This window comes from Hyperolius riggenbachi, chromosome 3 (genome assembly GCF_040937935.1).
Source record: "Hyperolius riggenbachi isolate aHypRig1 chromosome 3, aHypRig1.pri, whole genome shotgun sequence".
Lineage (NCBI taxonomy): Eukaryota > Metazoa > Chordata > Amphibia > Anura > Hyperoliidae > Hyperolius > Hyperolius riggenbachi.
In genome coordinates, this window is record NC_090648.1 from 195,141,656 (window position 1) to 195,156,571 (window position 14,916).

At 43.2% G+C, this 14,916-nt stretch overlaps 1 protein-coding gene across 3 annotated transcripts in view; it reads right to left on the reverse strand.

Annotated features, from left to right (window-relative positions):
• Positions 1-14,916, reverse strand: part of ZNF280D (zinc finger protein 280D) — a 109,817-nt gene that overhangs the window by 45,444 nt on the left and 49,457 nt on the right. For 2 of the 3 annotated variants that reach the window (XM_068275503.1, XM_068275502.1), the window contains exons 2-7: positions 10,334-10,508; positions 9,482-9,544; positions 9,039-9,406; positions 8,770-8,884; positions 5,070-5,285; positions 4,349-4,546 (exon numbers count right to left, since the gene is read on the reverse strand). In XM_068275503.1, the coding sequence (XP_068131604.1) occupies positions 4,349-4,546; positions 5,070-5,285; positions 8,770-8,884; positions 9,039-9,406; positions 9,482-9,544; positions 10,334-10,502 (1,129 nt within the window). In that variant the 5' untranslated portion in view covers positions 10,503-10,508. The remainder of the gene's footprint in view (positions 1-4,348; positions 4,547-5,069; positions 5,286-8,769; positions 8,885-9,038; positions 9,407-9,481; positions 9,545-10,333; positions 10,509-14,916) is intronic. The other variant, XM_068275504.1, reaches the window with a different exon arrangement.

Sequence of the window (14,916 nt, forward strand, 5' to 3'; positions counted from 1 at the left end):
GGATTCGGAGGCTTCCCCCACCCGAGGTGAGTACCCCCCAGGGGATCTTTTTCATGTTACAGAGTCTCTTTAAGAATACTTTAAAAAAAAAAATTTATCAGAAAATACCCAAATGCAGCATTTCTCCTCTTGTTTGTTATTTTACAGAGTGGCCTTTCAGAATTGAGGCCAATGTCTTCAGCAAAGAAACTCACAATATTGCACATTCTCCTACATGCTTAACTGAACCCCATGTGTAGAAAACATCCCCTAAACGTTTCCGTGTCTCACCAAGACATGGCGGGTGGAACCAGAAGTTTCAAGCTTGGACTCAATAGATCAAAGGACTCAATAGAGCAAAGTACTGACTTCCATTGATCTAATGCCCATTCCTTGCGCTGTAGGACTCAAGCAATTCTCTTTGCAGAAATTTGACTATGAAGGCCTAATTCACCCAGCATTTTCTGAACAGCTGATACCAAGATATGCTTTCTACTTGAACTCTGAAGCATTTACGTGGGCTCTAATCTGAGGTGCTGTTAATGTGCGGTTTCTGAGGCAATTATGAAAATATCCTCTGATGTAGAGTTAACTCTTGGTCTTCCTTTCCTGTGGCAATTTCCATGAGAGCTAGTTCCACAGTAATGGTTGCTGGTTTTCGAGAGTGCACCCACAGCTATATTCTAAGTTCTTTCAATTTTACCAACTTATTGGTATATACAGCAAGATAGGAGGAGCACCACTCCAAGAAAAAAAAACGGTGTGCCACGGTTTCAGTTTCAAATTGCACAAGCCACAAAGTAACCCACACACCTAGTGTCTTAAATACCCCACCCCCAATAAAAACACCTATCAGGTGTAGTTCTTGGCGTGACTACTGGCGGACCTGATGGGGAACAGGTAGCAGTAATACGCAAATATGCAAACGCATAAATCAATAGTTAGCTGTAGGAGCCAGCGTTTATTGTGTGAGCAGGGAACAGCAATCGCCCGTACAGCACGTCATATCCTGTGTAACTAAATGCCCGAGTGACCAATCACAGCTGATCTCCCATAAGCAAACCAGCGGTACCAGCACCAAAATGAGCGCGAGACAAAGCATGCGCATACACAGCCGCCCATGACGCATAGTGTCCCTCCTCCTACCCTCACACAATGAGACGGCCAGGAACATGCAACATCATGGGTCACGAGACCCGCAGCAAACCAATTAAAAGGAAACATTCCTCCCATACCAGCACCATGTGCTTCACAGAACCTGGAACGCAAGGAAGTAAACTATACAGGTTTGCCACAAAAAAAAAAAATATAAACAAAAATGAAATAAACCAGATTCACCCGGGGTCTCAGGATGAAGTCCCAACCAAGGCACGCAAATACTATATCAGAACACGCCATGTAACCACTGCAACCCGGACCACACCTGGTCACAGAATTGCAACGATCGAGACAAAAAAAAAAACCCAGACAGAGGGACTACATCCTGATACCCACACATTAGAACCCTTTCCAAAGTCTTGCAAACCACCACTCAAAAGACCCCCCTCCAACAAGTACACTGAACTAATGTAGACAGAACCCAAGATCATATTAACGGTTAAAACCCCCTGGTTCTAGTGTACCTAACCTAATCCAGGCAGCCTCTTTTTTAAGGAGAGCTACCTCTATATTAATTCCTCGCAAGTAAGACGGTACAGAATCTATTACTGTTACCTTTAGTTGGGATACAGAGTGCCTATTAGCAGTGAAGTGATCAGAAATAGCCTGGCCCTTAAGTTTTATTGCATATAGCAGACTTGTGTAAAGAAATTCGATCCTTCAAACGCTGTGTGGTCATACCTATATATGCAAGGCCGCAAGGGCACTTGAGCATACACACCACAAATGTAGATTCACGCGTATAGAAGCAATTTATCAAAAACTGTACCGCGAGATGGATGAAAAAAAACTTATTACTTTTAAGGACCATGCCACACATGTGGCATCCCAAGCATGGAAACATTCCTTTACAGAATGGACCCGTCTGTGAGGGTTGTAACCTCGGGGTCAATTTGTCACGAAAGGTAGGAGCTCGTTTAAACGACATCATTGGGGGTAGCGAAATTTCGAGACACTCGGAAAACCATCTGAAAGAATTTGCCAGTGTCTAATAAAAATACGTGAGATGGCATCACTGCATGTACTGAAAGTAGACACAAATGGTAACCTAGGACGAGGCTGCTTCCCTTTGGAACCTAACTGTGCTTGTAAAGTCTTAGCTGGATAGCCTCTAACAGTTTCCCTTCATCTCTGTTCTCAGAGGATTGGTGGATCTTTACAATAGTAATAATTATGAAAACATTCTTTAAATGCATTCACATAGCTAAAATAAAAAATACAAAAATTAAAAGGGCAATCTCAAATAAGCATATATCTTCAAATATTTATGAATTTCATACAGTGGGACATCTCCAGCAAGCATCTAAACTGAAATTTCCATTAATCTCTACTAATCTACCCTACCATTCAAGTTGTAAGTAGTAAGTATTTTCCTATGGGCCATGGTCCACAGCCTGCAATCTGGAATGCACAAATCCCTTTCTCCATTAGAGGCTCTGGAATCAGCTGTGTGGTGATCTCATTGTACCTGCCAGCACTTGTCCGGCCTGTTATTCCCGGCTTTGCAATTTAATGTGGAATTCACAAGAGATCTCCGCATATGCTCAGCCTCATTTTGGCTGCACAATGATGCCATTGCAATCAGAGACATACACGGAGTATTATCGGCCCAACTTACAATTCTCTAGCACCCTGTGAAGGAAGTCCTACTTGTGGACAAGAGAGATGTTCACATGACATATACTGCAGTTTTCAAAATCCAGTCCGGGATCAGAGAAGGCCCCTGCAAGAAATAGTGCTCAGTCCTATCTCATGAAGTCATGGATTTCTACTTGCATGCCTACTGGAGAGGGAACACTTGTATAAATCCCATTTCAGTGCGCCTATGCACTAAGAGACTTCTCACAGTTACTCCCCTATTGCCTAAGGAAGTGAGCACGACCTGCGAAACATGTTGCAACAAAGTGGAGTAAGATTCCAATAAAATTGTGTTCTATACCGAAATAGACCCATTGTGTCATCGGTCTACCACTGTTAAAATGTTTTAGTGTATTTTACTCTCTGGCGCCTCTTTTTATCCTCTATCAATCTAATAAATTGTTAATATTTCTCTTGGTGTTTTAAACTTTTCCTGGGCATAGTTTAGTGAATACAAAGCTGTATCTTTAAAAACTCCATTTAAATGATCACAGTGAATGGCAACAATCCACATAAAGGCAGCTCATTACCAGAGATACTCAGAGGTCAGTTCATACATACAGTATTTTACTCTCAATCTGCATAGGTAAGCTGTACAAAGTTCAGAAGCCAAAGATGATAAACTGTCATATCACTGCATGTTTCCACTATCTCAACCATGTATTTGCATGTACAATTACCCAAAGCTAGCCTACTCATCTGACTTCATGCCTAATATGGCATTAATCTCTACAACTGCTCCATATACTCAATACACCTTTCTCTACCCACTTAAACTTTGTTAACTTTGTTAGCCGAGCTCGGACTGCCGCGCAGAAGGATTTCTCAGGCCCTGCTGGGCCAATTCGCATAATTTTTTTTTTTGGTACATGCAACTAGCACTTTGCTAGCTGCGTGTACTGCCCGATCGCCGCAGTCACCCGTCGATCCCCCCCCCCCCCCCCCCCCCAGACCCCGTGCGCTGTCTGGATGGGGGAAGCCCTTCAGGAAATCCCGTTCTTTGAACGGGATTTCCTGATCACAGATCGCCGGAGGCGATCAAAGCGGGCGGGGGGATGTCGCTGTACAGCGGCTATCCTGTAGTGAGCCCTAGGCTCGCTACATGATTAAACAAAAATAATTTAAAAACAGCCACCTGGCGGATTCCAATAGACCGCCAGGAGGGTTAATTTCCCTTTTACCTGCATCTACCCCATTAGCCCCTCTTGACCATATCTTCCCAATTACCCCCTAGGGTGACTACTTAAACCAATTGCTTGCTCCACCATAATTAATCCCCAGTCATTAAAGCTACCCTCCCAACCCCTGCTGACACCATGTCTGTTTAAATACCCAAATCAACTAATGTATTCTCTTCCTGCAAACCCAATAGATAACCCCTTTACTGATTTCACATCCTCACGGTTAACCCATTTTCTGCCTACATGCCTGCTTCAAACCTAACTACTCTTTTAGTAGTTTTAGTAACCAATTCTCCTACTAAAAACATGTTAACCCAGACCAGTACAGTTTCCAATAGGAAGTTTACTAAAATACATTACATATGAATCTCAGTATGTAGCCATTTAGTTACCTTTTGCAGGCATATTTTGCAATGGTGTTGCCTGTTGTCTCCCAGGTACAGACACCGGTCTAGATGCTGTCGAAGCTCCATGTGGCCTACTTTCTACAATATTCTCGTTTGTTTTTTGCCTTTTCGGTGAGTCATCAGTGAGATCAATAGTAGCTGATCTTTTTTCCATTGGTACATTCTCATTACGACCAATGTTAGCTTTATTAAAAGAAGAAAAAAAAAAATGATGATCTTTTCTTTTTGGACTTTTAAGAGAACTATGATGATATATTTATGGAAGCTGCCTTTGCTTACAGACTAGATTCCTGTCTGTCATGTTCTTACAGCATCATTACTTTTGATTCAACGACTCAAAACAAGAATCAACAATGCAGATCAGGAACTTAACATTTCTCTGGCTCCATACCTTTTATGGGATGGAGAATCACTAGAGAAATCACTGGATGAATGAAACAACCAAGACACTACTTAAAACTATAAATAAAACAGTTGGTTTTGGCAGCTTCCATATTTCTTTATCACCCGTTTGCTTTAAGGCGACAATTCATTTTCACATGCATAAAAAGTAATCCAATTCCAAATGACCCACATTTCATTTTCCTGTGCCATCTCTTATGTGCGTCACCCTAACTTTGGCAAAACCACCCCTATATGTATGGCATTACCATAGTTGTTGAATTTACTAAATTTTCCTTTTAAGATGTGGACATTTTTCTTATACCTGAAGAACTTTGTGTAAGGATAGTTTGTTGGGTTTTCTGTGAATTCTGCAGTAAAGGTTGATGAAGTACTGGTACTAGGTTGAGGTTGTTTTGCTGCATCGATGGGGAAGGAGGAGGAGGTCTATGAATATAAGTGGGTGTTGTCCTTGCAGGTGTAGAAACTGGGCGGATTTGGTGTAATGGTTGTAGTGGTCGAATTAACGAAGTAGAATTTCCTGTAACAAACAACACACTAGTGTTTACCAACAACAGGGGAAAACAGAGAAATATGGAATGCTTGAAATATACATCATTCCCAAACCACATGTGAGCATCAGGATTCATCTCAGGGAAAATATACAGTACTATACATATAAGAAAAGGGAGATTTTTCACTGTTCTTTACTAACAGCAATTTAGGTAGACCAAGCCACTGACTAGTCACATTTCACTGCTAAATCAGAGGTTTCAACTCATGAGAAACCTCAGTTTGTAGACCTTTATTTTGCTATCAGTTTTCTGCCTGTATTTATGGAAATGTGTAACTACACCGAGCTGTTAAGCTGAGGGACTAAAGACAGCTTCGCCACATATTGGCTGCACAGTACACATCTCATTTATACAATAAACCTCCAAACAGTACTTATTCTGATTATTCTAACAGTATGAAAACTTTCTTCATAAAGAACAGTTTAACTACCAAAAGATTACTCAAGCAAGTTACAAATTCAGTGCTCAGTGGATACAGAATGAGCAAGATCACAGAACCCTATAGGCATACAATGATCACTGCCAAATCCAGTTATTTATAGCTGGATTAGAAAAGGACTATGTCCCTATCCTCACACATACCTTGGCTAACCTTGCTGGAGGCAAACAAATTATTTTCCTGATCAACTGGTACAGTTTTCCAAAGGCAGTCAAGAACTGCTCCTTTATTAACTCCACCTCTAAATGAACATGTATATTCAGGCTAGTTGAGGTTTTTTATGGAAAGATCTTTTGTAAGCAATACCTTACAGCAATCTATCACATATGTGATAAAGAGAAGCTGAAAATTGTCCCAGGAGAAGTTAATATAATAAAGGCCATTATCTCAAACACTTTAGTGATGTATTTGCTTCACTTTCTGCTGCATCAAAGTAAGCATGATTTGTGGCTCCATCTGTCCTGTGTGCCACACCTGGAGAATGTGTGTCAGCAGCAAGAGACACTGACCAAAGCAACATCCAGCATGTGAACTTATGAGAGTTTACAATCATTTCAAATTAAAGCACACGAAGAAACGTATAATCACAGAAGCTTGACTGCATGCAGTTTACTATGTGGGTTAATGAGCCAAATGTGGGTTTAAAGCCAAACTATATCTAAAACTGAAAAAAAAGGGACACTAACAGCAATCATTTTGACTCAATATGAGAAGTGCATAGAAGCAAAGTGGTAGTCAGAAAACCTGACTCACGGATTAAATAGGTTTCCCAAACTACATTACAGCTTGCTAATGGTTGTAGCTGGTGGGCGGATCAAGCAGGTGCGACCATTTCACAACCAATGCAGGAAGATGCCAGGTAACAGGTGTAGTGTATGGCCAGTGGAAACTAATCAAACTCTAGAGATTTTACATCTTTATTGATAGGTGCACAGGTACAATTCCAAAGGTATACTTAAACTGTACCTTAACTCACAAACATTTGTGTAGTTCAACTTTAGGTTTAGTAGGGTTTGAAGTTGAGATTTGCAGGTGATATTTATGCACATTAGCCAGCCAAAGCATATTCAAGAAAGATCAAAAATCTGCAATTCATTTCTATGGGCCTGTAAAGGGACATTAGTACACCTAAATATCAAGCAATTAACACTATTATTTGGTCCTTATATGCAGGGCTGTGGAGTCGGTACAAAAATCTTCCAGCTCCAACGCCTCGGTTTATGAAACCACGACTCCAACTCCGGGTACCCAAAATGGCTCAGACTCAGACTCCTCGACTCCTTAGTTTAATACTTAACAGGGCTGTGGATTTTGTACAAAAAAAATAATCCGACTCCCGACTCAGACTCCTCAGTTTATGAAATAAACGACTCCGACTCCGGGTGCCCAAAATTGCCCCGACTCCGACTCCACAGCCCTGCTTATATGTGAACAAACCACTAAGAAATAAAGATTTTTTTTTTACTTGAAAAATCAGTGCTACCACTGACCCACAGGCCTCTCAGCAATTAGGCCTCTTTCAGATGGGAGGCTGAACCTGCGTGCTTGCCGAGCACCTGCACGAGCATCTGCCACCCGCCAGTGTAAATTAGGTGCAACTTAAAGGGATACTGTAGGGGGGTCGGGGGAAAATGAGTTGAACTTACCCGGGGCTTCTAATGGTCCCCCGCAGACATCCTGAGTTGGCGCAGCCACTCACCGATGCTCCGGCCCCGCCTCCGGTTCACTTCTGGAATTTCTGACTTTAAAGTCAGAAAACCACTGTGCCTGCATTGCCGTGTCCTCGCTCCCGGAGGGTACGGCGCACGCACAGACCATACTGGGCCTGCGCTGTGCGCTCTTGGTGACATCAGCCGGAGCGAAGACACGGCAATGCGGGCGCAGTGGTTGTCAGGCTTTAAAGTCTGAAATTCCAGAAGTGAACCGGAGGCGGGGCCGGAGCATCGGGGAGTGGCTGCGCCAGCACACAGGATGTCTGCGGGGGACCGTTAGAAGCCCCGGGTAAGTTAAACTCATTTTCCCCTGACCTCCCTACAGTATCCCTTTAAATGCAGCTTAATTGCAGCGGTCATAACGCCACACATCAAGCTTTGACACACGGTGGTGTTACCTGCCAGAGGACTTGACATGTCACATGAGAGCACAGCTGCGGCCGTGCTCAGATGTGACACCATGCAGGGGCCATGTGTCTAGCCCTGGTACAGAGCACTAACATGCACCTGGGCCGATGCAGGAGAGCAGCTGGCGAATTCACCACCTGTTGGTTGCCCGTCTGAAAAAGGCCTCACAGAGTTCCTTAAAGCGGACCCAAACCAAACATTTTTTTAATTCAAAATATTTAGTAGCACCACTCTGAAACATACAAAGATGAATAAACACTCCTTCTAGCCTATGAGCATTTTAGTGCATGCTTTTCACTCTTCTCTTTTCATAACTAGGGTTATACAGGTGGCAGCCATTAGCAATTCCTCCTTCCCGGACACCTCCCACTCCACCAGTTGGCCGTATTTTGTCCCAGCAATATGAAAAGGGAGGGGGTTCCTCCAATAAATGTAAAATATTTTATATTTGTCATCATGCAGCTGAAAAAAGGCTGCTTTTTTTATAAGTTGGAAAATAGATTTTACTTCTGAAAAAAAAAGTGTGTCCGACTGTTGGACTGGCATGATACTCTAGCTGAGGAGTAAATTGTGCCTGCCCTATCCTTCCTCACAAATCTCCTCCCATTAGCAAACTGTCTCTAGACCAGTGCTCTCTAGTCCTGTCACCAGTATCCCATGAATTGAGAATGTGACAACTGATGAATAGTAGCAGATTAGTAGGAGCACAATTTGCAACTCAGCCACAAGTGTCACTAAGTTGCTGGGCACACTAATTTCCCACATGTAACCCTTTCGAGGCTGAGGTTTTGTGTGCGTCAGGCACACAGCTTACGTGTATTGGTATAGAACAGTCAACATCAGCAGATTCTGTAAAGTAAGACAGGATAAATAGCATTAGTGTAGGCATACCTGTCGCAGTTAGTGTCTGTACACCTTGATATTGTGGTACCGTTGTACTCGGCCGCAAAGCATACATTACATTATGAGAATTTGAAGGCATCTGGGGAGAGGTCATAATATAACCCTAGGATTAAAGATAGCAAAATATGTAGTTTTTGTATAACAATGCTGTAATGCATGCAAATAATCTGCATAAATAGATCATGCGTGGCTATACATTGTTACTCCATAAATTGGCAGAATGGAATGCTGATTTTTAAAATACATTTTCCACGTACCTGGTTTAACATTACAGGCTGTGCAGGGATGGTAGCAACGGGGCGAAGAGGTGGCTGCGACATAGTAGGAAAAGTAATGTTCCGACATACGGGAGGAGTGTTTGGTGTGAACGGCACAGGCCTGCAAATAGGCTGCATAGCTGTAGTTGGTCTTGGCGGTTGCTGCATTGGCAGTCCAACAATAGGTCTCCTCACTGGCTCTGGCATTCTAGCAGGTCTTGGAAGTGGTTGGACTATGGCAGAACTGATTGGAGGTCTGGTCATAGGCCGGTACATGGGTGCAACTGGTTGAGTAACACTAGCAGCCTTGTGTGGAGGAGTAGTGGGTTTGTAGTGGTTGCTTGGAGGCTGAAATGGTGCACTGGGTCCTAAAAACACAGAAAATTCCATAAAATGCCATAAATCTGACTATGAATAAGAAAGAACATTAAAAAAAAAATTACCTCTCGCTGGTGTTCCATTCTCAACCCTTCCAAATGAACTAGGCTGGGACCCAGAGGTGCTGCCTGTTTTGAAGACGGTAAACAAAGTACAGTATTGTAGATGAAACGTACGATAAATATTGCACACAAGACGCATTTTAATTTTTTTCGTTACTTAACCAGTGATTTCCTTAATAACAAATCTGTGACAATACAAGATTAGTCAGTGTGAAATGGAAAATTGAATACGCTGGTCTATGCAAGTGTGACTAACACCACAGCATTAACTTTATATTTAGCAAAGAAAACTGGACAAGGACAAAACAAAAAATACTTTAATCCACCAACTTTGGCGGCCGATCGACCAATGGACAGACCTCCCTCTGATGAAAACTGATCGGAGAGAGATTTGTTGGCCGCCATAAACTACATATTAATTATAATATGGACAGAAGCACAATTTTAATTTAAAATGGTTTCAATACATACAGTATTTGTGACGATTTCCCATTATATATTCTGATTTTTAATTTAAACAGTAAACCACTAGGCTGCCACTTTCAGCTTGCTTAATAGTCATAGCAAATAATCGAGTTTATTCAATCTAAAACTATATTATACTAAAAAATAAATAAAAAAACCTTTCCCTTGAAGGAAGCTTCCTATATAATAACTCCCTGTCCCTACATCCTCCGGGTGTCCAGGCCAGTGGCCTAATGCGCATGTGCAGCACACGGGCAGGCTTCGAGTAGCGGTTGTGGACAGACACAGGACCCAGTTTGCAGCCACGCGCACAAGGTCACTTGCCTAGCGCCAGTTATTAAATGGGCGGGAATTTTTTCCTAGTAGATAAAAAGTTATAACATAGCTTACTTGTGGTAGTAGTTTTTGAACTACTTGTACTGGTGGTTTTTGGACAACTAATTTCCCGAACAAAAATAGGTTCATCATCGTCATCTTCATCATCTACATTTACATCTACATCTCTTTGCTGCCATGGTTCAAGGTCTTCTTCCTCACATTCCATCAAAAGTTCAGCCATTTCATCCTTTAAAGAAAAAATAATTTCCAGTTAGTGTTTAAAGAAACACCTTGCAGATATTTCATGTCTCACTGAAAATAAAAAAGGAAATTCAAATTTAAAAATAGAATGACAATTTTTAAAAATCCAAGTGCAGAATTACATTCTAGCACTGTAATCTACATATTCATAAATGTGCCATATACATTTACAGGGCCCTTGCTGTGCATATTTTGCAACAACATCATTCTTGGTTTTGTTTTTGCTTTTTAAATGGGCACATTTGTTTACCAGTGAATACTCGTACTTACTGTATAACGTTGTAGTGCTATACTTTTGGATAACTGTATAAATGTGCTATTAAGTGCTGACCTATTCCTACAGGAATTCTCAGAACTTCTGGCAATGCTGACTGTCTTATCCGAGATGGATCATCCTTGGTGACTTCAATGTCTGGGCTGAGAACACTCAATCACAAGATGCAAATGAACTAATAAATCTCATGGGTGGACAAGGCTTCACACAAGTTGTAAAATCTACTACCCACAGAGGAGGGCATACGCTAGACTTACTTGTTCCACCTTGGAATGGACATGAGTAACATAACAGTAACCCCAGTGGTGTGGTCAGACCACCACATAATACAGTTTACTATTAAACATCACCGTATCAAGCAGCTCTCTAAAGCAGGGCTTTTCAACTTGTGGTACACGTACCACTTGTGGAACTTTGCCTCTGGCCAGGTGGTACGCTCTGGGGAGATGAAAATAAAGTGTCTGCTGGTTGTAGGGAGATCAAAGGGAAAAGTGATTTAGGGCCAGTCCAGTGCCTGTTGAATTCAGGTTTGTTTTTGTATAAGACAATGTGAAGTACTAGCCTGGCTGATAAAGTGCAATTACAGAGCAATTAGAGGAGGGGCACACTGGTAAATATACACAGCATGATGCAGAGCAGAGCTTGCATTGAGGGTCTATGGGAAAACATTGGTCTGGTCTCTCATCATTGTTATAATGACTGCATGTGCGGATAAGGTGTTAAACAGTTTGAAAAGTTTTTGACAGTCCCTAGACTCCAGAAGAGACTTGCAGGGACAGAAGTCATATTACAGGCAAGTAGCCTCTGTGTGATGTGGGACTGGAATACAACTAACCTCTCTGCTCCATGTCAGGCTATTCTCAGACTCTCCACTCCACTTATGAAGCAATTTTCTGAGCGATTTGTGAATGAATCACTCCCCCCAAAAAATGCTACATGCAGCGTGTTTACGATATTGGAAAATTCACAACCCTGCTGTGGGGACACCCTCAGAGTAACAATAGCCAAGCGCTTTTCAAATCATGGTCTATTTAAAAAATGCTCAGAAACACTTGGTGTGCACCAGCCTTCCCTCGTTCACCTTTAATTTCCCCTTCCCCTAGTGCTGGGTGTCTGTGTCTTCCTGTCATACAGGAAATCTAAATAAAAAAGTGTAATCCTGGTGAGGCAAATATCTTCTTCCCTCTCAGCTTTTTCTCCCCTCTCTCCTCACTGTTCCTCCACATAAGTAATAGTACGCTGCTGGTGAGTTCAGAGCAGGGTGAGCCGAATGACGGCTCTCCCTGCTGCCGCTAAACTCCCCTGTGGCGTTAAATACTATTCCCCCTCCGACTCATGGCAACTCGGAGGGAGATGTAATTCAAGGTCGATCACCGGAGCCCCAAATGACCTTAAAAACCCGCGCAGCATATTATTGCTGCTATGGAGCTCCTAGTTTCTAACCAACTGCTTCGCCTTCTCTCTCCTATCTCCAGTCTTATTAGTTATCCTAACCTAAAGCAGGCCATACATGCATCAATTGTTACTGACAGATTATTTCACTTTGATTGAATCATAATGGCTTTTCCACCTGTCTGTACTGCGTATGTATGTGGCCTGTAGGGTTTTATCCTATAGTGAAGTTATCTGACTGAGGTAGATGGTGGTCTGGTAAAGGGGGATATCAGAGATGGGAGAGGGACATATTTGAGGGATTAGTAGAGATGGTGGTGAAGGGAAGGACATAAGTGTGTCACACTGTCCTTCGAGTGTTCTTGCTATATTTCCGCATGGGTGCTCCATGTGACTAGTCGCATATACAAAGTGAGGTGCATGTGTGATGTCATTTGGGCTGGGGCTGCCATGATAAAGGGCCTCTAGTTTGTGTTTTCCCCCCAGGCCTAAAGGTCCCAGTCCTCCCCTGGGGTAGGGAGATAAAAAAGAAAATAAGTGTCTGGGAGGGGGGCTGCAGGAAGATAAGGAGAAGTGAGGGAGAGCAATAGCAGGAGAGCAGGGAGGTCACCAGGAGTGTTCCTTCCTTTCTCTGGCTAGCCTATTGCCATATCGTGCATCAGGAGGGGCTTGTTCATGAGTGCCCCAACATCGTGGAAGGCTGCAAGGTAATGGAGAACAATTTCTATATTTGGGCATGTTAGTATATTTGGAAAATATTTTTAAAACGCATAATTATATTCCCGGTTGGACCCGATTCCAAGGCAAATCCAAAAAGCAAACATGATCAGTGTTCCACCATGTTTATACCAACAAGTCTTTGACACTGAGTGAAGAAGATTTTGAAATTCTCATTCAAAGTCTCCGCCCCACTACCTGCGACCTGGCCCAACTGGATCCTTAAAGGGGTTCTGTGGGGCTTCCTGAGGAGAAAAACTGCCACTTACCTGGGGCTTCTATCAGCCCCCTGCAGTGGTAATGTCCCATGCCGTCCTGCTCCCATCCGCCGTTCCCCGCAGCCGGCACCGGGCTATTATTCGTCTGTCACACAGACGAATAATGCGCGTTGCCGTGCCTCCGCTCGTGTCATCTGAGGCTTACTGCGCAGTACAACAGAGCCTTGTACTGCGCTTGCGCAGTAAGCTTCCGATGACGCAGGCGGAAGCGAGCGGGTGCGCGGCCACTGTAGCGCAGCCGCAGTTGGATCCCATGCCACGCTAGACTGGGGCCGGCGGCAGAGAACGGCAGATGGGAGGACGCCGCCGTGGGACATTACCGCTGCAGGGGGCTGATAGACGCCCAAGGTAAGGGTCTGTTTTCCTCCTCAGAAACCCCTAACAGAACTCCTTTAATGCAGTGCCCACAGCTGATCAGACCAGCACTTCACAAAATCACTCAGTGCTCCTTGCAAAGTGGACTTTTCCCAGAAGAACTAAATAAAGCAATCATAAAACCCCTCTTGAAGAAACCATCACTAGATCCTGGATTCTGTAACCAACTACAGACCTGTGGCAAACTTGCCATTCTTATCAAAAGTTATCAAGAAAGCAGTCGCCAACCAGCTAGAAGCCAGGCTTACAGATAACAACATCTTTGATACTTTTCAGTTAGGATTCAGGAAAAGGCACAGCACTGAAACGGCATTAGTCCGAGTAATGAATGATCTACTTACTGCAAGGGACAAGGGCAATTGCTCAATTCTGATTCTTCTTGACTTGTCTGCAGCATTTGATACTGTGGATCATGAAATACTAATCCAGCGACTGAAGAATTACTGTGGCTTAAGGGGTACTGTTCTTAGCTGGTTTCAGACCTTCCTATCTGGCAGGACACAGCAAGTATGTCTGGGCACACACTACTCTAATCCAGTGCCACTTCCCTATGGAGTTCTACAGGGTTCTGTACTATCACCATTACTCTTTGCAGTCTACATGCTCCCACTGGGCAAAATAATCCAGAACTATGGCCTAGAATACCATTGTTATGCAGATGACACACAACTGTATCTGTCCTTCAAGCCTGGCACCCAAGAACCATCAGCATCCATAAATGCGTGTCTAGTGGATTTACAAATTTGGATGAACACCAGCTGGCTGAGGCTGAACTCTGACAAAACAGAGGTGTTGGTGGTAGGTGGTCCACACATGATGGATAAAGTTCAAAACGCTCACCGCCTCAAACTAGCAATTGGGGGAGATACTGTACAGTATAAAGACTGTGTGAAACCTTGGGGTGATTCTGGATGGAAATCTAAAACTCAGACAGCAGGTATCAGCTGTCGTCAAGTCTTCCTTCTTCCATCTAAGAAATATAGCGAAAATCAAACACCTTATCCCAGCTGAAGACCTACCTGTCCTGGTTCATGCATTTGTATCCTCCCGCCTAGACTACTGCAACGCCCTGTTCATCAGATCTACAGATAAGGTTCTGCGCCCCTTACAGCTAGTACATAATGCTGCAGCCAGACTCCTAGCCAATGCCCCCCGCAGCTCACACATCACCCCAGTACTGCAAACTCTTCACTGGTTGCCAGTAAAATGGAGAATCAATTTTAAGATCTGCCTGCTGACATTCAAGGCTCTACACCACATGGGACCCAAATACATAGCGGATCTATTGAAACTTTATGCCCCTCCACGCACCCTCCGCTCTGCCAACAAGATGAAGCTGGTTATTCCCAGGATACACT